The 25,142-nt window shown below is 36.8% G+C and overlaps 1 protein-coding gene across 17 annotated transcripts in view; it reads left to right on the top strand.

The window, feature by feature from the left end:
* The window catches only part of Trpm3 (transient receptor potential cation channel subfamily M member 3), a 522,169-nt gene that overhangs the window by 235,123 nt on the left and 261,904 nt on the right, over positions 1-25,142 (top strand). For 16 of the 17 annotated variants that reach the window (XM_047523941.1, XM_047523940.1, XM_047523938.1 and 13 more), the window contains exons 2-4: positions 6,937-7,016; positions 8,398-8,602; positions 22,269-22,482. In XM_047523941.1, coding sequence (XP_047379897.1) covers positions 6,937-7,016; positions 8,398-8,602; positions 22,269-22,482 — 499 coding nt within the window. Of the gene's footprint in view, positions 1-2,219; positions 2,364-6,936; positions 7,017-8,397; positions 8,603-22,268; positions 22,483-25,142 lie in introns of those variants that run through there. The other variant, XM_047523942.1, reaches the window with a different exon arrangement.

The raw sequence follows: 25,142 nt of genomic DNA, 5'->3' as shown, positions 1-25,142 counted from the left end.
AAATGTTTAGAAGTGCTACAGGTGCACAGAAGAGAGGGTGTGTGATACTGTGAAGGTTGTAGCCAGTTACTGAGGACAGGCAAAGGGATTTGTTCCAACCTCATGCGTTTGATGCTGAAACTCAGTTCAAATTTTCATTTGAGTCTTTTTTAAATTTATTTTTATTGTAAAACAATGGGTTACATCTTGTTTCTCTGTACATGGAGTAACAACATACCATTTATGTAATCATACATGTACATAGGGTAATGATGTTTGATTCATTCTGTTAGTTTTTCCTTCCCCCCACCCCTCCCACCCCTATTTTCCTTCTATACAGTCCCTCCTTCCTCCATTCTTGCTCCCCTCTCACCCCCCATTATGCGTCATCATCCGCTTATCAGCGAGATCATTCATCCTTTGGTTTTTTGAGATTGGCTTATCTCACTTAGCATGATTTTCTCCAATTTCATCCATTTGCCTGCAAATGTCATAATTTTATTCTTCTTTATAGCTGAGTAATATTCCATTGTATATATATATATACCACAGTTTCTTTATCCATTCATCAATTGAAGGACATCTAGCTTGGTTCCACAATCTGGCTATTGTGAATTGAGCAGCTATGAACATTGATGTGGCTGCATCACTGTAGTATGCTGATTTTAAGTCCTTTGGATATAGGCCAAGGAGTGGGATAGCTGGGTCAAATGGTGGTTCCATTCCAAGTTTTCTAAGGAATCTCCACACTGCTTTCCAGAGTGGCTGCACTGATTTGCAACCCCAGGAGCAATGTATGAGTGTTCCTTTTTCCCCACATCCTCACCAACACCTATTGTTGCTTGTATTCTTGATAATCACCATTCTAATTGGGTGAGATAGAATCTTAGGGTAGTTTTGATTTGCATTTCTCTTATTACTAGAGATGTTGAACCCCCAGCTCCTCAGGGGGGAGAGTCAAAAAAAAAAAAAAAAAGAAACATTTATTTGAGTCTTACTTAATGTAATGTTTCTTTAGTCAAAAGTCATTAGGCAGTTTATTGTCCCTTGTCTCTGGGGAAACCTTGGTAAGTGAGAGACCAGAAATTGTGGGACTTTGATGATCAATCCTGGAAAGAGCAGAGAGGTAAAAAGATGATCCAGGACCTAATTCCCGTTGAAAGCAATTGTTCACATACCATTATTGCTCTTTGTCAGTGTGTACAAGACACATACTAGTCACTTGGACACCAGATTGTAGAAAAATGAAAATCAGAGCTTTACAGCCTGAACAGAGCTACAGCCCCAGACTTAATGGTGAAGAATGTCACCTCTCACTCCAGCCTCTGTTCATGCAAGAGTCGGTCAGTCTGTGGAGAGATAGTGCTCATATCTTCCCCTTTTAAAAAGCATTCTTGCCTTGTTGAAATTTGAACTCTCTTCTCCCCTGATGTAATCACTTATCTGGTTAAGAACTTCTATTGTTTAAAAAATTCACTCGTGGATGGTATTTGAAAGAGCCCTTTCTGTGTGAGTGAATACCAGCTGGAATCTCACAGTTGAGCCACCCAGATAAACACATCACGGTGTCACCACTTTCCATCTGCATCCATGAGCTGTAGAGGCCACAGGTCATCATTTTAAATAAGGAAATAGAGTGTAGGTTTCTAATCATACACTTGCAGCTGTCAGGGAGGGGCAGCAGAAGGAGAAGTAGGATCAGGCGAGTTTTAGTATTGACATTTTAAAAGCTGTAGAAGGTCCCTGACAGACTCCAACTTTATTCTACTTGGGCTCATGTTTAGGGAGCAAAATACTCTTTTGAAACACTCTGAGTTTTTTGCGGTTTCTCTTTAAAGAAATGCTATCATTCCATTCTTTGCCGCCGGTGGAACAATGCCGCTTGTGTGTTGGAACCACTTGGAGCATTAATACACTGTTTCTTCAGAAGGATTTGCTTTCCAAAGTTGAACTTTCAGAACGCAGAGCACCTTATCACACTTTCACAAGCTTTCTCTCTGAAAATGGAAAATGAAAAGGGGTGGGGGCAGAGCCTGTTAGGACTTGTGCCAGTTAAATCCGATCTCTCAGGGGATTTGTTTTTCTTCTGGCGTCAGATTAGATGTTCAAATCAAGCAGTGTTTGGAGGACTGCAAGGGAATGTCCATGGGATTCTTAGTGAGGCTAATCCCGAAGCAGTGGCACATTCCAAGGGGCTAATCTGCCCAAGTTCATTGCTTACTTGAAACGTCTCTTGGGGGAAGAGCCGGGCAAGTGACTTTTTTTCCAGTGGGCGGTCATAAGAGCATTATTAACGGGATGACCAGCCCCGGCCACAGCAAAATGAAAGCAACAGGAGCCGCTCCAGGGACTAGCCTTTTCCACCAGCCAGAGTCAGTGCACAGGTAAAATGATTTCAGCTAACTTTTCTCTTGTTGAACTTTTCAGTGTTGGATCTGGGCACCTAGAGAAAGACCAAAGAAACACCCAGAGGGGTGTTGAGGGAAAGCAAAAGGTGCAAATAGACATGTGTTCAGTCCCTTTGGATCTTGGTATTTTGCTCTAATCAAGACAGAGTGTCTATTTGATACAGAAAAAATGTGAACATGAGAAGTGTGGTGAAGTTTTCTTTGAATTTGTTTCTGTAAAGTTAATGGACTTTAAAAAAATATCTTGCAGTTACTGGTCTGGGTTATTGTCCCTCTGCTATATTGCTCTGCTAAAAAATGGATTGCAATTGCTTTCTGACAGGCTTAATACATTCCCTGTGTGTGTACTCATAAACTGCTCCCTCACAGAGAAGGTCTGGTTTTGTAGCTAGCCAGGACTGCACAGGAAGAAGATTGAAAGTAGTTTGGGGTATAAAGTTGATGGGGAGCCTTTGTGAAAGAGTTGAAACTTGCTTAAATGAAATTATTTCTTTATTTTTTTCCTTTTTAAGGCAATATTTACAACTTTCTTCTTTTGGTTTCAATTATTTTGATGCTTTATTGATTGCCTGCTTCATTTTCAAAATTTGGACTTGTTTTTCTCTCTGATAATTATTATACTTTGTTCAAAATGTGAATGTCCTCGTTTTTGTTTTGAATAAGATGTCCTTTAATTATTAGCCTTTGAAAAACACTTCCCTATTACACATCACACATGACTGATAATGCAGAAAGACAGGAAGAAAATAGCGCTTCACAGACTCGGCCATGATTATGTGACCATTCTACCTTTGGGAAAAGAATGTACAAAAGTGATTTTTCTGAGGGCTGATAGAAGCCATCTTTTCTAAGAGAACCTGAGACCTCCAAAGCATATTAAAGGAAAAGATGTTAGGACAAACTGGCCATTGATGTCTTGCATTAGAAGAGAATTACAAGGTCAGTTAGAAAAACAGTGTGTCAAAGTTATTTCATACTTTCTAACAACGAGGATAATCATTGTGGCTCACTTAGCTGGATGTTGAAGGAAAGTATAAAACTTCACAAAGACTAGTTCAAAGCCTTTGAGCAAAAGAAAAGGGAATTAGTTGAGGGAACAAGTTAAACTATGATTATACATCAAATACATTCTCTCTAAGAAAATATTTTTTAAAATCTAGTATCTGTCCACATTAAAGACCTGAATAAAAGCACAATAAAGCAAAACCCTCCACAGAGCATGGTAAATTATACATGAGGTTTTGTAGAATCCCTAATTCATGTGTTACACATCCATTCTTTCTATTATGCATTATACTCTTCTCAAAAATGGAGAATTCAATTCAATTATGAATAATGAGAAGAGATTTTACCTTCTGTTTCTCTTTTTTTCACCCCACCCCCAAGCCTCAATTGTCTGCCTTGGCGAGATAAATTATTAATCTACTAATAACAAGAAATAGAAACTCATCCTCAGTCCTTTTGCTAACACCGAGGTAGCTTTTCACCTTTGAAAGGTAATTAACTCGCGAAACTGAACTCAAGTGAAATTATTTTATACTGAAAGACAAGTGGGAGTCCATACTAGTAAATCTTACCCAATACCATCTTATTCAACTTTCTAGTAGCTTTCAAGTTGAAACTGGGATCCCCATGTGAAAAATATAACAAAGGTGTTCTTGAAAAGCCTAATCCTTTTGCCATGGTCCCCCAGATTCTCAGTTTGAGTCGTTATGATCTCATTTCTTTTCCGTAGTTGTGATAATGACCTCCCCACTTCTACTTCTTTCTCATCTTCTGAGCTCTTCCTAAGGTCCCACCCTCATCCTTCATCCCCAGGGAGAGAGGAAGAATAGGCAACATTGTGGTTGGGATGAGGGGAGCAAGAACAAGGAAGGAGCATGCCTGAGCTGGTTCTAGACAGGCCTCCAACATCCAGACTTCTCCAAATACCGAGAGGTTCCCAGGCATGCCCAAATGGCACTGCTACATCAACAATGTTTAATATCAACAGAATCTCACTTGGAGAGGCAGGTTAGCAGAGTAGGTGAGAGTGAACTCTGGAATCAGGTTACTCAAGTTCAAACACTGACTTTGGAACTCTGCTGCGTCTCGCTGCCTGAAATTTTTCATTGGTAAAAGCAGCATAATTTGTAGTATTTTCCTGAAAGAGTTCTCCTGAGGATCTATGCAGATAGTGCATATGTGACACAATGCCAAGTCCATAATGAGTCCTTCATAAATATTAGCTATTGTTATTACCTGTTGAGCTCCTACTATGTGCCAAGGGTTTTATTTGATTATTTCAAAAACTTTCCAAAGTAGTTATTGATGAACTACATGTTAAGGAAGAGACTCAGTGAAGTAACTTTTCTATGTGCCTCATATAGTGCTCTATCAGTCTCAACACAAGGGAAAATCAATCTAGATCATTCTTACGGGAATTTCATGCTACCCTTATCTGCTACCTTGTTGGTACCAGAATCAACCCAGAACCATTCCCTCTTCTTGAAGTGAAACATGATACTCCTAAAATAAAGACAACAACTTTGAATGTCAGTTATTACCATAGTGCCCATTTTATAGATGAGGAAAACTAAGAAACAAAGAACTCATGTGACTTTCTCCATGTCACAGAGTCCCACTCATGCCACTTTTTCTAACTGTAAACCCCACGTTCTACCCATGATACTGCTTTTCTGATTTCCTCTCAAGTGGGATTGATCAGCACTCCCTGAAATTTCCAGATGCTCCCTCAAAATATTCTTCTAAAGGCTGGCCAAAGTGGGTCATGAAAAGAAAAAAGCAGTACATTCTCTCTTCTGCTCCCTGAGGTGTAGGGAAAATGGGTTTCAAATGTCCCATGAGGAGCATTTTACCACCTTTCTGCCAAGAGATATTATCAATGAAAGTATTCAATGTCTAGGGAAAATCATGGCCTATGAATAGTCTAGCTTACAGGCTTTTTTTGTAAAGATGAAGACTAGCTATCTATGCTGCTAAGCCCCTTCCTGTTGCAAAGATGGCACCATTAACTTATATATTTGAGAAGAAAAATCTTTGAGAATACTTTTTGCATGTCTCGTTGACCAAAAAAAAAAAAAAGTACTGCAAATATTGCTTTTGAAACATGAGGATGCAGAGGTTCATTTGGACCTGTGATATCTGAGGCAGTGTGGGGTGCTTTTTTTCATGTAGACAATGCATGAACACCCTGAAATTATGTGACCCCCATTGTCAACATCACTGAAACAGGATGCAGTTGCTTGGTGGCCTCCAAACACCCCCTCATGTTGCCACTTGTAAAATGTGCATTGTCACAAGTATGAAAGAACCGCTGCTATCAGAGCTACATGCTTGCATAGACCTCCATTGTAGGAAATCAAGGGGTTAAGGGCAAACCAGAACCCAGCCCAGCCTCTACCGAGTTGCCATTGGCCCCAAGATGATTACATCCAACAAACAGGGGCCGGTAACAGTTAACACCAGTGATTGAGACAGTTCAAGTAAACAGATCAATTTTGCCTTAACCCTGTATATTTTAAGAGTATGAATTTGGAACTGATACTGGGTTAGAAGATAAGAGCATATAGAAAGAACATTACAGGTTGTTCTAGCAACTTCCATCTTAAGTGCTTAGGGAAGGAATCTTCTGAATAGCTTATTGGACTTCATGGGAGACTTCTCTACCATTTCAAATGCTGATAAAGAAAGGGGTAAATGATGCAGGATGAACACTCTGCTTTGGAACAAAGATCCTTCAGTTTGCCAGAACATCTTTTGTTCATCTGGGAACCCAATCGCAATGGCAGGACTTCTGGGTGGATAGTCCCAACAAAAGCTGTTCTTAGAAACTGTATTTGCTATGTATGTTTAAAGGCATGTGGAAAGCAAAATAATAATAATAATAATAATAATAATAATAATAATAATAATAAATCTGTCTCTTTTTCTTCCCAAGACCTTACCTGTGAAATCTGGGACTGTGCTGAAGACCTTTATCTTCCTCCTGTTTCCGTTTCCTTCTTTTGTTTGTTTGTTTACATATCAGCATTGTTAATTTGGATTTTAGAACAGTGTGGTGATGGGTTGTGGCTGTTGAGTTATACAATTCCCTTGACCATTTTTCCCTTTCCCTCTATAAGGAAAAATCTAATGGAAGCATCAATCACAAAAACCTTGTTTAGATGTATTTCTTCCTACAACTGAATCCTTGTTTTTTATAAGGTTACAAACGTAATGTTATATATATCCCTTCAAATTCATTTTCTCAGCAAATAACATTGTTTTTTTCCTTCAAAAGCCATTATGAATTTATATATGGTTCTGTCACTATCTTTTTTTTAACATGGCTGTTCCCTTTAACTTTCAATATTATAATGTTAACCAAATTAGTAGACACTGGGAGTCACAGATTTTATTATATTCAGTGTTTGTGTGAAACAACCACAATTTCCATTTAGTTTACAATATACCAGTCTATTATGCAATTATGAAGTTTTGCTTTTTAGTCAAAAATGTTTAAAGGTTATATTCATCCTTTCTCTCTCTCTCTCTCTCTTTTTCTCAGGCTCAGAAATCCTGGATAGAAAGAGCATTTTATAAAAGAGAATGCGTTCACATCATACCCAGCACCAAAGACCCCCATAGGTAAATAGGTAATCTTCTTGTCTCTAATGTAATAAAAGAATGCAACGTAGTGATTATAGGGACAGACAACAATAGCAATGACTACCCATTGCAGGGACCATATCAAAGTAAACATTTTTGTTGTAGTTGTTGTTATTGCTGTATATTTTTTAAAGCAATCATATATATGTATTATATATATATTACATATATATGTATTATATATATATGTCCTACATAATATGCAATATCTACAGTTAATTCTGAGTTTAAGAGCCTTCATCAAATAACAAATATACTGTTGCAGAAGGAACTAATTTCTGTGTATAATACTGGGCTATATATATTTTTGCTATGCTTATTCATTCTTCCTACTAAGCATTTTGTTAAAATGCTTAGTTCATACAAACATGCTCTAGTCTAGTAAAAAAGATGCTTTAAAATAAAAGACTCCTAGCAAATTACTAACGTGACTGCAGAACTTCAGAATTCTCAGCATGTTTTTGGTACTTTCTCACCTTCCTGAAGATCAAATGTATGTAAGGCGGGAAGCATTTGAAATAAAGTAGTACATCCGTATCTGAAATGCTTTTATGAGCAGACAATTTAATAAAACAGTTTAAAGTATAGATCATATTGTCATAAAGACTCATTTATAACCATGGATAAATCACCTAACTTTCCAAAATGACAATATTTCATCATAGAATGGATGGTGAATTGTTAGTATTTAATAAATGGTAATTACATGTTATAACTATTAATACTAATAATTGTCATAGTGGTAGTAGTAATGCATGAAGGACATTTTCATAGTTGAAGGAACAAATTTGAACTTTTCAAATAGCTCATGAGTACTTTCTTTCATTGTTTCTTCAAGAACACTTAACTCTGCAGATTTTTATTCTTGGAACTGGATATTTGACAGTAAATGTCAATTGGGGAGAGATAAGTTGTGACTCACGTATAAGTCAGATTCCTCATTTAAATGTGCATGTTAAAATTCTTCCCTCGAAGTTCTTTGGTAACCTTTGTGCAAGATTTGATAGATGGAAGGAGTGAGAAGTAGAAAAATGTAGAGAACTTTTTGGTTCATAGGTGTCTTATGCTAAACAATACACCAGGCGTGAAAGGTGTGGATGGAGAAGGCAGAATGCATGTTATAGTTTTTATCACTAAAGCAAAGTGGGGAGGAGAGAAGAGAAAATAAGATGCATTTGTCTTATGGAGCCAGAGTTTCCCATTTGCCTAATATAAGAAAATAACAATATTTCAGGGATTTGACTTGAGAATTGACTCAAATGGGTCAATATGAATTGCAGGTTTCTACTGCAGGCTGTTTTAAGTGTGTATTCCAATAGTGGCTCACACGAGGGGTTCACTTTAACCTCTTATGTTATAGGTGTTGCTGTGGGCGTCTAATAGGCCAGCATGTCGGACTCACTCCCAGTATCTCTGTGCTTCAGAATGAGAAAAATGAAAGTCGCCTCTCCCGAAATGACATCCAGTCTGAGAAGTGGTCCATCAGCAAACATACTCAGCTCAGCCCAACGGATGCTTTTGGGACCATTGAGTTCCAAGGAGGTGGCCATTCCAACAAAGCCATGGTAATCAAAAAGCCAATCAGGCAATCCCCAGTGCAATCTCATGCCCAGCAGAGGAGTGGTTAAGAGCCTGAGATTTAGTCTTCTGGTCTAATGTCAGCCCTGCTACTTTCTGTTGGGGCGCAACCTGCTCTAATTATCTTCCCCTGTGTGTTACTCTGTAAATTAGGGAAAAAATTTTCCTTCCAGAATTTTAAAAATAATTAATATGAGATTAAGTGATGATTATTAATAATAAGATAAATAGCTTTCTTTTAAATTGATTAACAGGTATAGATTGTACATTTTAATAGAGTTCAGTGTGAAATTTCCACAGTTGCATACAATATGTACTTACTTTAAACACACCCCACAAACTCTTCCTAACCTCTAATCACTATTAATCAACCTCTTAATCATTGTTCTGCAATCAGGTCAACTTTTTTTCATTTCCATGTATGAGACAGAGAACATGCAGTACTTGTCTTTTTATGTTTGGTTTATTTTCTACATCTATCCACTATTTGTTATATTATTTTCTGTATTTCATGTATTCCAGACTTTTTCTAAATCCTTCCCCTGACTCTTTTGATGGAAAATGCTACCTTTAGGTTTCTGTATATTCTGCTAGTAAAGTAGCAGTTCTTTCTATTCAAGGTAGACACGATCATATCAGTCTATTTCCTTCTTTGTTCTACTAGAGATCTTGCCATCAATATTGAATGCTTTTTTTGTCCAAGCAGCTGTGTTCAGTAATGTTCTCAATAGAAAGATTGCATATGAAGAGAACTTTTTAAAAGAAGTTTTAGAAAATATACAAATTTTACTTTTAACAGTTGTCACTTCTGAATTTCAGTTCTCATCAAGGACCATTTCCTAAGATGGCTGACAGATTCTGCAAGGCATAGAATATAGCATATGTTTTGAAAATTCTAGAAATAGTATAGTACAAGCTTGCCTCTAACTGTTAAGAGCTGGCTGAGGGCAGAGCAGTTGGAGGCAGTTTCTCTTAGGCATGCCATAGAGCATTCCAAGTTTGAACAGAAAATTCTGCCGAGAGAAGCACACTACTAAATTCAAAAGAAGTCAGCTCACATGACTATCAGTCTAAAAATGCAATGAAACTAATTCCCACTTTTCTCTCCCTTTCCTTCCTTCAGTTTTCCTCTTCCTCCTCTCCCCACTGCAATAATTTCCTTACCAAGAAAGCCTAACTGAGCTATTCTCATAGTTCTTCCTTAAGGGAATTAATTTTGGGTTATGTAGTAAATTAAAGCCAATTTTTGAGCTGTATATTAGAAAGAAAAGGGTGCTATTGGTAACATTCAGCAAGGTCTGGGAAAACAAGAAATAGGTTAGTCTTATCCTATGTAGAACTAAGTGAAATGAAGACTTCCAACTTTCCCACCCAATCAAGGGATGTATTTGCCTACACAAAATCACAAAGTTTCCCCAACTTAGAATGGTATTTGCTCATATGCTGGAATTGATTATGTGGAATCATGCATCAAAAGTCATACAAGTTCTTCCTGTAAGAAAAGTGTTGCTTGTGAAGAAAGGGCTCACTGAGCAATAATCATTGCAGAGAGGACACCCAGTGACTTCACAGGGTGCTCCAATGGTGCCTGCAGACTGTGCCATAAGCCCAGAAGGCATATATGGTGAGCATCTAGTCATAATTTCCATTGTTAATATTCAGAGTCAAATATGGACATAGATATGCTTGTAGATAAGAGTGCTCCTCCAAGGTTAACAGCTTGGGAGACCCATGATGTTGCCATTGTCCAAAAATGCCTTGATCATTTGGGGACTGACTTCAGATAATTTATTGATCACGAGAGAAAGGCAGTCTATATTTTCTCCAAATGATAGTTTTGACAGAAAACTAATCTCAAGTACCTAAAAATCGTAAGACAGATAGAACTCAGTTATGAATACCTTTAGCCAGTTTTTACAAGTCCAGTTTATTCTCTGAAAGTTAATTTTACCACCATGAAACTACATAAAAGAGTGGAGTATTAGTTTAGTAGTGAAGAGTGTAGATTTTGGATTCACATGGTCTAAGTTTACCCCATAACTGTCACATAAATGCTGTGTAACATGGAGAAAGTTACTTTTCTTGAACTCAATAATTTATTCTGTTGTGTATACTGTTGGTACTACTATCATAAACATTGAGATGACATATGTAAAACATTGACACAGTATCAGGCACATAAATAGATGTACAACTAGTTTAGCTGCCATTATTATTATTCTCATAATTTGTCCCACGCTCTGAAAAAAATTGCAAAAACATTTTGACTAATACTTAAAGAACACTCATTTGGATGTATATGTCTACTATATTATTTTAGAAGGTCAAATTACACTTTTTCAGTTAAGATTTTTGCATAATTTAAGATGTTCTGACTCATTTGTCTACTTCTATGATTGATCATAAAATCGGAAGCATCATACTTTTCAGTGATAGCCTGGCTATGTCATTCACTGATCAGGTGACTTTGTCTGGTTTATTTAGCTTCCCAGTGCCTTAGTTTCCTCATCTGTAAAATGGGAATTGTAATTTATACTTCCTAGGGCTGTCTCCAGGATTAAGTGAGCCAATACATGTCCAGTATTTAGAACATTACCTGATGTTAAAGCTCAATAAGCATTTGCTGTTATTATCAGTCCTACAAAAAGTTCACTGACTCTATCTAAAAGAGAAGCTTCATAATCAATTAGAAGAAGATACACAGGCTGGGGATATAACTCAGTGGTAGACTGCTTATGATGCAGGAGGCTCTGAGTTCCATCCCCAACACCACACACCCACACAAAGATGCATGATCTTGAAGTCAAACAGAACTGGATATGAGCCCTTACTGTTTCACTGCCTCACTGCAAAGTCTTGGTTAAACTATTTCAGTTGAGACTCAAGTTTTTTTTTTTTTCTTTTTAATCTCTGAAGCTGTCTTGGTTGCCTTATTTGATGCTTATGTGGACCAAAGAGAACATAAAAACCACATGGTATACAGCACTAGTGCCCAAGATATCTAGTGTGAAAATACTAACTAATTAAGAAAAAATAGTGAGAGAGCAGTGAAACAACTTCCTTTACTTCGTGGGAGTGCAAAGATGTATTAGAGTATTTCCACAGGAGCACTTGGTTGCATAAGTCAGCATTCTGATCTCTGTTCTCTGAACACCAACACTGATGGTGGTCACTAGCAGGGAGGTAGCCCTGTGAACACCATTCACCACTGACTGGAGATGAGGGGGTTGTAGGTCCCTACATTATATACTTTAACTTCCGTGTTCATTTCCTGCAACTATCATTCCAGCAAAACAGAGTATGACTTTCGTCATCTGCATCCTCTGTTTTATTCCCTGTATACCCCAACTATACAGCTGCTGTGGGTGTGCTGTTATGATGGACACAGCCCATCCCTTCTCATCATGTAATATTCCTCTTTACCTCTCCCAAAAATTTCTAGTGAACTTGAGAGACTCTGAGAAAACTGAAGACTGAAAATGAAATGAGTTTATTAGAAATCCTTTGAAGTATTAATCAAAATACTTCAGCAATTCCTTTCAGAATCTAGCATATCATAATCAGGATAATAGCAACTAAAATTTATTGAATATCTACCATGTTTTTGGCACTGTGCCCAGTACTTACCTATGTTATTTTATGACAGTAGTATTAATCTACATGACAGAATAACATACTGAGGCCTTAAAACAAGTGTTTGTCAGGCCAGGTGTGGTGGCACACACCTGTAATCCCAGCAGTTCAAGAGACTGAGGCAGGAGAATCGTGAGTTCAGAGCCAGCCTCAGCAACTTAGCAAAGTCCTAAGCAACTCAGCGAGACCCTCTCTCTAAATAAAATGTTAAAAAGGGCTGGGAATGTGGCCAGTGGTTAAGTGCCCCTGGGTTCAATCCCTGGTACCAAAAAAATAGGTATTTGTTCCATGCCATACAGCAAATATAGGTTCTATGTATATTCTGACATTTAATGTTGGAAGAAAAGAGTCTAAAAGACTGATAGATCTTTCTCCAGAAAGGTGAAGTCAAACAGATACCTGGCTTTGACAGCCTTTCTCAGACTCCACCTGATGCTCTAGAACCCAGAGATGTCTGATGGTGGTCACATTAGACAAAACCAATTACATAATTTATAGGGCCCAATGCAAAATGAAAATGTATACTCCTGAGAGGGAAAGGGGAAATCAATCCCTTCTTCCCATGACTGGCAGCCCCAACTCTGAGTGGACTGGTGATCCCCACTCCCAAGGTCGTTCCAGCTCTACCTGGGACGTACTCAGTGTATGAGGTGGGTAAACTTCCCAGCAAGTTGTCCATGAAACTCACCATGGCACTGCCCACCCAGGCAGAGAGAGATGCTTCATCTCCTTGCCACAGAATGCTTCAGCACACAGGTCCAAACAGAGGCATCAAGGAAGCAAGAGCAGGACCACATGGTCCTAGCCAATGTGTGCTTCTCTGTCTCATCAAACTTCACTTGCCAAACACAAATCCAAAGATAAAATTATGAAGAATTTCAAGACAGCAAGCACAGAGCCATGAACCACAAGCACTGCCCTTCTGAGTCACACTGTTCTGGTCACACTCCTACGATGCCAGCAGAGGTGAGGGTAATCTTAGGACATCTCAGAGGGCAGTCCTTTCTCTCTCAGGCTGGGTCAATCAAATGAAGACTCATTTTTCTTTTTATTACCACGGAATACACAGCATGTGAAAGTCCTAGCACAGGTGAGCATTTTATTCACTTTGACAACTCACCCTTGAAATATTCTGATTCTCCTGTCTAAACAAAGAAATGGAGTAGTCCATAGGGCAGAGGTCGCATTATAGAAGGAAGGCTAGTGGTTTGGTGCCATCCTGGGCCTTCATCACCTCTCATTGTCTTGAGCATCCAGCTTGTGGTTTGGCCAGAGGGGAATCAGTGAAAGCAGAACAGTCTTTACACGGGCAGGACATTGTCAATTATTTACCAGAACTTCAGTGAAACAGGCCAACTAACATAAAGAGCCTTTGGTCCCCTGCTTCTGACAAGTAAGCTTGAAAGTCAAAATGATTTTCAACAAAATTGTTGAAAAACTCTAGAGGCAGAGTAATTTTTTTTTCTTTCTTTTTTTTTTTTTATTGTAAACAAATGGGATACATGTTTTTTCTCTGTCTGTACATGGCGTAAAGGCATACCATTTGTGTAATCATAAATTAACATAGGGTAATGTTGTTTGATTCATTCTGCCATTTTTTCCCTTCCCCCCCTCCCCTCCCACCCTTCCCCTCCATCTATACAGTCCTTCCTTCCTCCATTCCTGCCCCCCTCCCTAAACCCAACTCCAACCCCAACACTAACCCTTCAATTTTTTTAAAACTAAGTTATAATATTAACTTTTTCCTTCAAGGCAGCCCAAGATGGAACCCTTGGGTCTTCAAAATGCTAAGATGGTCTGGGTACAAGCTGCACAAATTCAGGCAGAGGATGTAGTTGGAAGGGAAAGATTGGTTACTAAAATGTCACAGATCATGTGAAAGCCATCTCTCTGCTCAGGAATGGGGCATCTCTCTCTTATCACATAGACAGAACTGCAACATGTCACAGAACTTCAGTCACCAGACTTTAGAGGCAGAGACAGTTGTTCTTAACTTGGAGGCTCAGAATAACCCGTGAGGCCATCACACATGCTCATATTCAAGACTCATTTCCAAAGTGTCATTCCTTAATCTAGGATGGAAACTGGTCCATAGGTTTTTGAAAATTACCAAGTTTATTTTGTTTAGCCAAGCTTAAAAAATACTAATTAATCACAATCCCTCTATATCATAGTTGAGGTAAATGGATCCTAGAGAAGCTAAATTATTTTCCCAGACACACAATCATTTAGCAACCAAGTTCTGAAACTTCCTTTCAATTCTCTTTCTGTCATGTGAGTCTGAAAGAGATTATGATCAATATTTTGTTTGGGAAGCTATGTGTGGGTAATTGAAAAGAAGCTAGTTACTACTAGAGTTATAGTTCTTTTATAAGAATTTTGAAAACTTTTGTAGTAGGATTATAAAATCACTATTATTTAATGACATTAATTAAACTCAAAAGCTATGACAGGAAGTAATCTTTGTAAAATTACATCCTGGGTTAATAGAACCTTTTCTGAGCCCTTCCAAGCGCTACGTGGCATTCAGGCCTCAATTTCTAGTTTTGACAAGCCCGCATGAAAAGCAATGAAACCATCACTTTACAGAGAGAATTGCAACATAGGAGACATTTGCAGCTGACAGTGAGTGAAGGATTCTGACTTCCTTCTCAATACTAAGCTGTCTCCTACCAAATTGCAAGCCCCAAAACAGCCGGTCCTGGACTAGGAGATGATCTGGCAGCTCATTAGGCTACCTTATAATTCTTTAAACCTTCCTGAGAGAACAACTGGGTCTATCAACAAGATGGCACAATAGGCAGATATGTGCAATTTCTCAAAGACTCTTGTTTATTCAGGGTTGGTTGATTAGACAAGGAAGCAGTGCTGAGCTTGGTTATAGACAGACCTTTATTTGCTTACTAATCATCTCTTTCAATTAATGCTGAGCTGACTTGTGGGCCAGGTAAGTATAACCTAATTAAGGACTTGTGTTTAAACCCCACAAGTCATCCACATAATTCTCTTCAGCTTTTCCCTTGCCATTTGTTCTGCTTATTAGATCAGGTTGAAACTCTTACTATAGTTTTTCATATAATTCAGATAATTATTTCTGGCCCCCATTTTCACACTTACTGCTGTAACTATGGGGCGGATGAAAGTCTTGTTCTCTTAGCATTGTGGGGATGGGGGAGTGGAGGAATTAATAGGGAGTCAGGAAGCAAGGGAGCTATCAGCAAAATGATATCCACAACCTGATGCTCTTAAAGTGCTTTGGGGATTGAATTTGAGATTTTGAAAATTGTCCACCTTTGCATTATGCAAATTTGATTTGAGAATCTTTGACACACACCAAATAGGAAATTCAATGACTCCCTCTGCACACACACAAAATAGTTGATCACTAGACTGTGGCTAACCAAGCCACTTTACATAAGCATGGTGAAGTTTCTGAGAGGTTTTGTAATCGATAGCTCCATTGATTTCAGGTTTCTACCTTGTAGTAATCTCTAGTTCACTGAATTGGCAATAATTTTGGATGGTCTTTCTGAAACTGAGAATAAAACTAGAATGTATCATTTATCTTTCAATCCTAGGTGTACATCTATAAAGAAGGAAAACCAATCCTTCTCCAGGAAAATATCCCATCTCCTTACCTGTAGAAAAATGTATGCTAAATGATTCTAGCAGAAACTTTGTAGAGTATCCCCTATGACCTGCTCATATACTTAGTGACATATCAAATTATTTCTGAAACTTTAGCTTTGAGTTATTGTCATCCACCCCTATAAATACCTGATCTAAAAGGGAAATTGCAAAAACAATATGACATTTTGACTTCCAAAGTTGTGTGGGTCATCAAACTGGAGGTTTAATAACAGTGAATGCAATTGCAGATGTTTTCTTTCCAGGGAGATTTTATATCCATTAAATCATCATAAGCATTGAACCCTCACTGTAAAACAAAAGGCTCCATGGATTTGGAAAGTTAGTATCAGCAAAATTGTCTCAGCAGTCTGATATGACATACTGCTTGGCCACAGCTTTAATTACATGTGCCCATTTGAAATGTGGCTGCAAAGAATTAGGAAATCAGATGATGCCTGTCACATTTCTCAACAGAAAGAAGAATGGGGCAGTTTTCCAACTACAGACTTGAAAGAAAGGCATTATAGACACTATTAAAATAGATTTATCAATGGTAAGCCCATTATTCAGAAAAAAATACTACTTCACAAATACCAAGCAATTATTTCCAAGAATTAATGATGGCTTTACAGTGTTAATCAGAGAATATATCATTGAACATTTCCAAGAGTGTTAGCCACATGTATCATTATTCTACAGCTTGTTTACATTTTCATTAAAATATTTGCATTAAAACAGCTGGCAAAGTTACATGGGTAAAAATTTAGGGCTGAAGAAGGGATTGATAAATTATTAGAGCTAAATTGCTGTACAGAAGCCCAAGTTCAGAATGCCAAAGGAAGATTTTTTTTCCTAATCATTTATATACTTTTATTTTCAAAAGAAATTTTTATTTCAAAATTTATTTCTCTTCTGCCGTCTTTCATATTAGAGAAGTTGAAGTTTTAAAAAGTAGTAACAAAGCTTAGGAGGAATTAATTTTAGTTTGCAGTCAACCTGTAGCATACAGTGTGAGATTCAATGAATCTTACATAATTTATCACAAAATATCAAAAAATGTTAAAATATAGGGGAAGAATTCTAAACCTTTTTCTTGTTGGTACATCAAATTATATCAGGTGATTGATTTACAATGTATATGCACATGCACATGTAAACTGAACTTTTGAGAGAACTCTGTATTATAGAGTGACTTCATCAAATCTTTCAGGGTTTGGAACAAAGGCTTTTGTGTAGATTTTTGCCAGTCACCCTGATAGAACCTATAAAATAGGAGGACAAAGTTCTTTACTTGTACTTGACTAGGTAAAGAAAAGGATTTTTTTCAGGTCAAAATTGTGTTGCTGCTATTCTAAGTTTATATATTATATATTATTTCCTGATACTTTTTTCTTTTTTTTTTTTTTTTTTAAGAAACATTCCCATCTGTTCTAAGCAGCAATGACTGCTTCCCTTTCCCCCAGCCCCAGACTTTGCCCACTGGGCGTGGTGAAGAGAAAAGGATCCCCTGTGGTGTTTCTGACACCTCTGTGAGTTCCAGCACTATTGATAAGAGAAAAGTAACATATATAATGATGGAGTAGTGAGAATGGCTTTAGATTTTTAAAAATGCAGAAAAAAATCACCTGTTAAGCAAAAAGAACTTCAGTTTCAGGCAGTGCAAAACTTCTAGAGTTTTAGTTATCAAAGCCTTCTGCCATTCAAGTGAAAGAAAATCTGTAGATTTTATACTTAAAATATTACCCTCACATATGTAATTTTATTTCAAAGTTTATCATGTGGATATCAAAATGCATTCTTGTGAGAATAATGCTAGATGTAATGACCTCCACAACACCTAAGAATAGATCAAATAATTCAATTTCAACTAAATCGGACTTCTATTTTCTATATAACATTCTATCATTTACCCATCTTGTGTGGGCATCCTGCTACCAAGCATGGATGCTCATGAGAGAAAGGGGAAAGGGTGGATAATTCCAAATATGGGTAAGTTATTTAAACTCAGTTTCTCTTGAAATGATAAACTGGTGAACTTTATGGGCTGTGTAGTAAAGGAAGCATTAGATAATCCAGGGCAGGTACTTTTATAAACACCTGTTCCAGTCATTCTCTAGAGACCTAGAGTTGAAAACAAGAGTATTTTGAAAGGCACACTACTAATCAAAGAGCTAGAACCAAGTTGCTTAGAACTGTTGTACACAGAAGTCATATCTATACTTATATATACATACATGTGTATATGTACTGAATGTAACCTTTATCTGGGGTCTATTGGTGGATTTTTTTCAGTCACATTTGTACCACAATTTAATCAATGCAGCATCCTAAAAGGTGGTTGGGAGAACCCCCACTTAACAAGAGAGGATGCTCAAATTGTCCAAATTTTGACAGTGCAGAGTCTGATGCTACACTGTACTGCCATCATTGTCCAGGGAGTCCCTAAATGGGAGCACCTGAGTAATACCTAGGTGACAAAATTTAATATGCACATTAAGAAGATTTTTTGTTACCTGTAAGATGAATCCTAAGCAATTAATAGACTAACAAGTGAACAGTCAAAATTGCTTATCTTGACAACCAATATAGCTCCTAATTTTAAATCACATTGACCATTTAATAGTAATTGACTAATTTCTCTGCCCACAACCATTTATAAGTGAGAAGCTGCTGATTTAGTCCAGAATTAACTATAATATTGCCAGCACTTACCAAAGACACTTACCAAAGAGTCTGATTTGGGGGGATGTAAGAATATAATTTAAAAATTAAAATCTTTAGATAACCTCAAAATATTGTTTTATCTCTTGGTTTTAATTATTCCCTTATTCCCAAACTTTTTACTTGAGTTGCTAGACAATAACCAAAAAAAAAAAAAAAAGCAATTTGATTATTTAAATACTTTATTTTAGGGGCTAGGGATGCAGTTAGAGGTAAAGTGTTTGCTTCCCAAATTATGGGAGACCCTAACCACCAGCATGGGGAGTTCACATAGGATATATTGATTCTGATATATAATATAATCAAAAAGGGATTGGAGGAAGAAGTCCATCTCTTGATGTCTCAGAGAGAGCTCAAGGCCAAAGAAGCCTCTGGGAGACTGTTGAAATCCAAATAGTCATACTTTAAGGGGAAGGCGTTCTTAAGGCAGCAGGAGAAGAAAAAGAGAAGCTCCTAGTTGAGAGCACCATTTTAAAGAAATGACTCATTAGGACTCACAGATTGGTTATTTGGTTGTAAGTGGAGAAGTATGGGGAAATTATCTTAGCCCTGCGGTGCGAATCCTATCATTACTGTCTTACTAGCAATGTGCACTTGAGAACATGATGGATGTTTTCTGTTCCCATCAGTAAACTGTAGATGATGCCAACCTCTTTATTATTGAGAGAAGTACATGAAATGGAACATGCAGAGCACATTGCATGTACTGAGCTATTCTGATATCATCATGATAATTTGATCAATAATGTGCCACATATATGATGATGGTCCCATGAAATTATCATGGAGCTGAAAAATTCTCATCACCTAATGACTCATTAAAGTTTTAATGATGAAGCACAACATATTATATTTGTGGCAACATGGTATAAACAAACCCATTGTGCTTCAAGTATTATAAAAGCATAGCATCTACAACTATGTACAGTACATAATACATGATAATAAATGACTTCCTGGTGAATGAAATTACTACATTATACTTTTATCATTAGAGTGTACTCCTCCTCCTCATAAAAGAAAAATGTTCAGGGTAAAGCAATATGTGAATTAGTGTATATGCATCTGATCCCAGGTACTAACTTCAAAAAGTTACATGAAATTAGTCAAAACTTAATACCTTTCTTCTCTTCCATTCAGCATAGACTTCTGAATGCTATAATTTTGGCTACTTCCATTCAACTGATATACCATTCCAGTGATTTACTTATATCCCTTTTTACCAAAAAGTACACATTTTCATTATTTTATATTTTACAACGAGGGCTTTTTTAGATTTGCCATAAAGTTGTTAAAATCTTAGTTTATCATCACATTTCACATCCCAGTTCATCCATATTAGATCATATAAGTTCTGCCTGTCATATACTTTAAAAGTTCCTTTGGTGAAGTCTGCTAAACTCAGTTTGGGCAGTCAGAAAGTAATCTGTAATTTGTTCTCATTTTTGAAGGTATTTTTGCTGACTGAACTTCTAGACTGATAATAATTGCTCATGGCACATTGAAGATCCTGGCTTTTGTCATCTATTGTTGCTGTTGAGGCATAGGCCATAGATCTTTTGACTGTTTCTTTGTGGATGATCTTTTCCTGAGGGTTTACCCCACCATTTGATGTTGTCTCTGTATGTCCTCGAATTAGATGTTTTGTAATCCATCCTGCTTAGGATTCACTGAACTTTCTGGTCCTGAGAATTAATATTTTTCAATAATTCTGAGAAATGCCTAGGCAATAGCTCTTCAAGGATTACTTCTTCCCCATTTTTTTATTTCTACCAAGAATTCTAATTATCTCCTCCAATTTTTCTTTTATATCTTCAATTCCTTTGTCTTTCTAGGTTGTGTTTGTTTTATTTTCCATTCCTATTATCTGTGTCTCTCTCCAGTAGTTTAAGGATTCCATTTTTTTCTTTAAATCACTCCATTTTAATTTCTAGAAGTTCTGTTTCATTCTTTTTGCAAATGTACATGGTTATTCCTTACTCAAATTTGGTCATCTCATTTGCTTTTAGCATATTAAACATAGCTATGACATATTCTAATTATTTCAATATCTTTGAGAATGTGACTCTGCTGTTTGATTCCTGTTGTTTCTCATTGATGCTGCTTTGTTTCCTTGCATTGTGATTAGACTTTACTATGGAATGCTTACTTTCCCATGGGAATTATTTCCCACCTGGACTGATGACACTTTCCTCCACCAAGAAACTGCATTTGCTTCTGCCAATTATCTGGATCCATTACTCAAACAGAACCATTACCTTAAACACTATGCTTGGCATGTCTCAAACCCCATTGATAGCATCAATGTGGACCAAAACCTGTATGAAGGCCTGCTTGTGTTTAAAAATAATCAGAGGAAGATTTTTCTTTCCCTTCTACCCAAAACCAAGGTTGAGGTTGACAAGCTTCTTTGCTGGCTTTTTCTGTACATCAGCGTTAACTTATTTTTTCCTCCTTGATGCTTCAGGGTGGAGTCCTTTGAAGTATGCCAGCTTTATTCAGGCCTCCTATTAAAATCCTACCATACTGCATAAGGTCATCAAATCAAATGTTCAGGGTGACCAGGGTTTAGACAGACCCTCAGGGTCAGCCCTGCTTTGACATTTTACAACCTCCCCAGTTTACAGCTTCTTTAAGAATTGAAAATTTCTTCTTTTCAGGCCTTGGCAATGTATTTGTAAAGCTTTTCTCTATTTACCTAGTATTGCAGTTGTTTCTAGTTGGAAACAAAAGTCTTTATATAATTAAATGAAGACCTAAATGACTATTAATATATGTGTTTTGGTGTTTATTGTCATATGTATTTATAGCATTTCCTTTTTACATCTTATTTCTAATTGCATTCAGTAAAAACTTGATATATGCTATAAACCTTAAATTTCAATTATCCTATAGAACTAATTACTTCTCTTTAAAAATAAAACATTTTCAGATAGTTATTAGACTTCAATATAATCTGTTACTTTATTTCAAAATTTTCATTGCATTATGTAGAATTATAGAATCTTTCAAAAACCTCTCAAAATAGCATCACAAAAACATAGTCCTATCTGCATTCAACAGATTCGAAACTGTTACTCATTGAAACATTAGAAATATTTGGTCCATTGCACAAATATAAACAGTGGTAAAATATGAGGATTTTATTTTGAACAAAACTCATTCCAGGAAAAGTTGTGCTTCAATTAACACTTTAGAAAATCAAATAATTTAAGTTTGTAGCGATAGAATTTCAAGAAAATCTTTAAACTCTTCATCTGATGAGGACTTTTTTGGTAAAGGAAGTGATCACCCATTTTAAAAAATCTGATTTCACATGAAACATTTTCTTCAAGTAGCAACACATATAGTAAGACAAGTTGCCACCCGGTGCAGTGTGGAAAATCCTGTAAGGACAGCTACCCAGAAAGTTGAGGCAAGAAGATCGCAAGCTCAAGACCAGCCTGAGTAACTTAGGGAGAACTGTCTCAAAATAAAAGGGCTAGAGATGTCATTGGGTGATAAAGCATGTACAAGGCCCTCAGTTCAATCCAAAGGGGGGAAAAAAAGCCTTCAAGAGCCCAGCCTATCTCCCTAATCAATTATTTAAATATTATTTAATATTTTTAGAATATTTAAATATTATTTTATTATTTTAAATATTTCATTAAATAGCCTTTCTTCTTCTAGTATGTGCGAGTATCCTTTGATACGAAACCTGATCTTCTCCTACACCTGATGACCAAGGAATGGCAACTGGAGCTTCCCAAGCTTCTCATCTCTGTCCACGGGGGCCTGCAGAACTTTGAACTCCAGCCCAAACTCAAACAAGTCTTTGGGAAAGGTCTCATCAAAGCAGCCATGACAACTGGAGCGTGGATCTTCACTGGAGGGGTTAACACAGGTAACCGGAGTGTGACAGAGAAAGGGAACATCAGGCCATGAGAATGTCGTACCTAAGATCATTTTCTAAGCATGCCTTTGTATTTACCCATCTCCCCCCGCCTACTTGTGCCCACTCTGCCTGTTTCTTTCTGACTCCTTTACCAAAATGATCACCAGATCATTATTTCTGAGAATGACTTACATGGAATTAACAGGTTGAAATAGTTAATGGTTGACTCTGCAGAATTTGTAAACATGACTAATGGGATTTTGTAGGATGTTTTTAATAGCTCAAGTTGTCATGTAAATATCCAAAAACTTTTTTTGGTTGAGGTGCTTGGGGATGGAACTCAGGGCCTGATGCAGCCTAGGCTCTGGTGTGTTTATTTAAAATATTTCATTAAATCATCTCTACACCAATAGAAGACACCTCATTCCAAATTCTAGTTTTTCCTACTACCTAGTGAGTTTCTCTATTGTGATACAGGCATACTTTCCAATTCTTACTTCCACATTTACAGTTATGTGCTTATCAATGTGCAATGAATTGGATACATGTAAACTTTATTGCCATTTCCCCAGCCTGAGTCAGAAGTGCCAATTAGCAATTCACAAGTAGGTCGTAATAAGTTAGTGCAAACTCATTACAAGTTTCAAAGTCTATACACAGATGCATTTGTTGTTAGTGGGACATTCTGAACATAACTTTGGACCAACTACTTTTAAATACCACGTTTTCTCAAATTTTTTTGTTTGTAGTTTGGATGATGTTTAAGAACTGCACTGCAAATTCTAAGCACTTAGAATTTGGGAATCAGACACAGCTGCACAAGCACATTTCAGCAATGAACTGCATGCTGTCTATGCTTCATATTGTTATGTGAAATCCTGACTCAGTCTAGAAGCTGACATGATCTTAGATTGACCTGCTCAGTCAGCTCTTTACTGTTTACACTCTAGTAATCAAATATATGTAGAGAAATATTCTTTCAGTGGCTGTTCAGGTTTTAGGCCCCATGTTTTGCTTCCTGCTAAGTAGCCATTATCCATCTGTGATTCTCCAGTCATTGGCTTTCCTGACGTGCAGTGACCAACCCAAGTTTCTAAAATTTCAAAAAAAATTCCTACCAATCTACTTCTAAGAAGTTGGAACATTATTTTTCTTCTTTTATAAAAGACTTTCAATAGCAAAAGAATGTACAGCCTAAGTACTATAAACTGATACATGCCTATAATCCGAGCAACTGAGACAGGAGGATCACACATTTGAGACCTGACTGTGCAACTTGGCAAGATCCTGTCTCAAAAAGGACTGTAGATGTAGCTTAGTGGTGAAACACCTTTGGGTTCAATCTCCAGTACCAAAAGGTTAAAAAAAAAATGCAAGGCTATAACCCAGAGTTCATTTCTACTTCCCTCTGGATTTGCCATTCAGTCTAATACCCAAAGTGACAGTTAAATAACAGGTACTGAAGTAAGAGGTAAGAGGTAATGAGAGAATTATGGCAGATAGTGGGGTATACCATGAAATTAAAGTTCTTGTTCAGGGTTTTGCAAATTACCATTAATAGTCAGATTTTCATTTTTAATGTGTTTTTAACAGCTGTCTCACTTAGAAAATTCTTAAACTACCAAATGAGAATAATATGCTTCTCCATACTAGCATAGTACAACATGCTAGTGGCCCTTTATGCTACATTGTTACTTGATTTTTAAAAGGAGTTTCTCTCCCATGATTAAAGTGCCTGGTATGTTTATGTGTTTGGTACACAATTTCTGAGCCCTTGTCCTCAAGGAATTTTACTATTGGCAGAGTCATTCTTACATATAATTATGAATCATTGCAGAACAGATCAGGTGGCATAGAGCTGCTCAAGTTGTACAGACTGCAATGTGTAAATGGAATCCAGCTCCCGAAATCAAATCCAACATTTATATAGGAAATGGCATGAGGTATGATGTTTTTGAGGAATAGGCAGAATTTTGATAAGTGAAAACAAAATATATCATAAAAATGATTGTTCAAGAGGGAAGTTAAAAGATTAGAAATTGATTCTTCTTTAAATGGTTTATGAAAAGGTGAGAGGTAGGTTCCCTACCATTTTAAACTGAATTTCCTTTAACTATGTTGGGGATGGAAGAGGAAAACAATTAGAATGATGAAGATTAAAGTTGTATTTCTTTTTAACAAATTTTCTATGGAGTAAGCCAACATCAAGTAGGCTTGCCACGTATGTATTATAAATAGGAAGATGAAATTAAGACTAATAAAATGTGAGATAAATAAGTATTCAAATGATCCTGACTCAAACACAACCTGTAGTTTAGATTTAGTATCACATTATATATGGCACATTTTTCCAGGACATACTTAAGGTGTTGATTCTAAGTTACCTGAACAAACTGTTAGGCTTACAAGAAAAAAGTAACTAAAATAATTGTATTTATTCTTATATACATGCTTTCATATAAATGCAAATAAGAAAAGCATTACTAGAATTTGTATCAAGACTGGCAATTATATCTGGCATATAATTTTATGTTCTTGCCTGAATATGTGTAATTTGTATAGAAATGTGTCAAAATTGTACTTTTGATGCATTTCACCTTGGGAGAAAGTTGTCACAATTTCCTTCAAAATGATATAAGGGTCTTGCTTTATAAAGCAAGATTAATACT

The sequence above is a fragment of the Sciurus carolinensis genome, chromosome 14 (assembly GCF_902686445.1).
Source record: "Sciurus carolinensis chromosome 14, mSciCar1.2, whole genome shotgun sequence".
NCBI classification, from domain to species: Eukaryota; Metazoa; Chordata; class Mammalia; order Rodentia; family Sciuridae; genus Sciurus; species Sciurus carolinensis.
The sequence above is the reverse complement of the archived record's forward strand: the minus strand, read 5'-3'. Positions and strand labels throughout refer to the sequence as shown.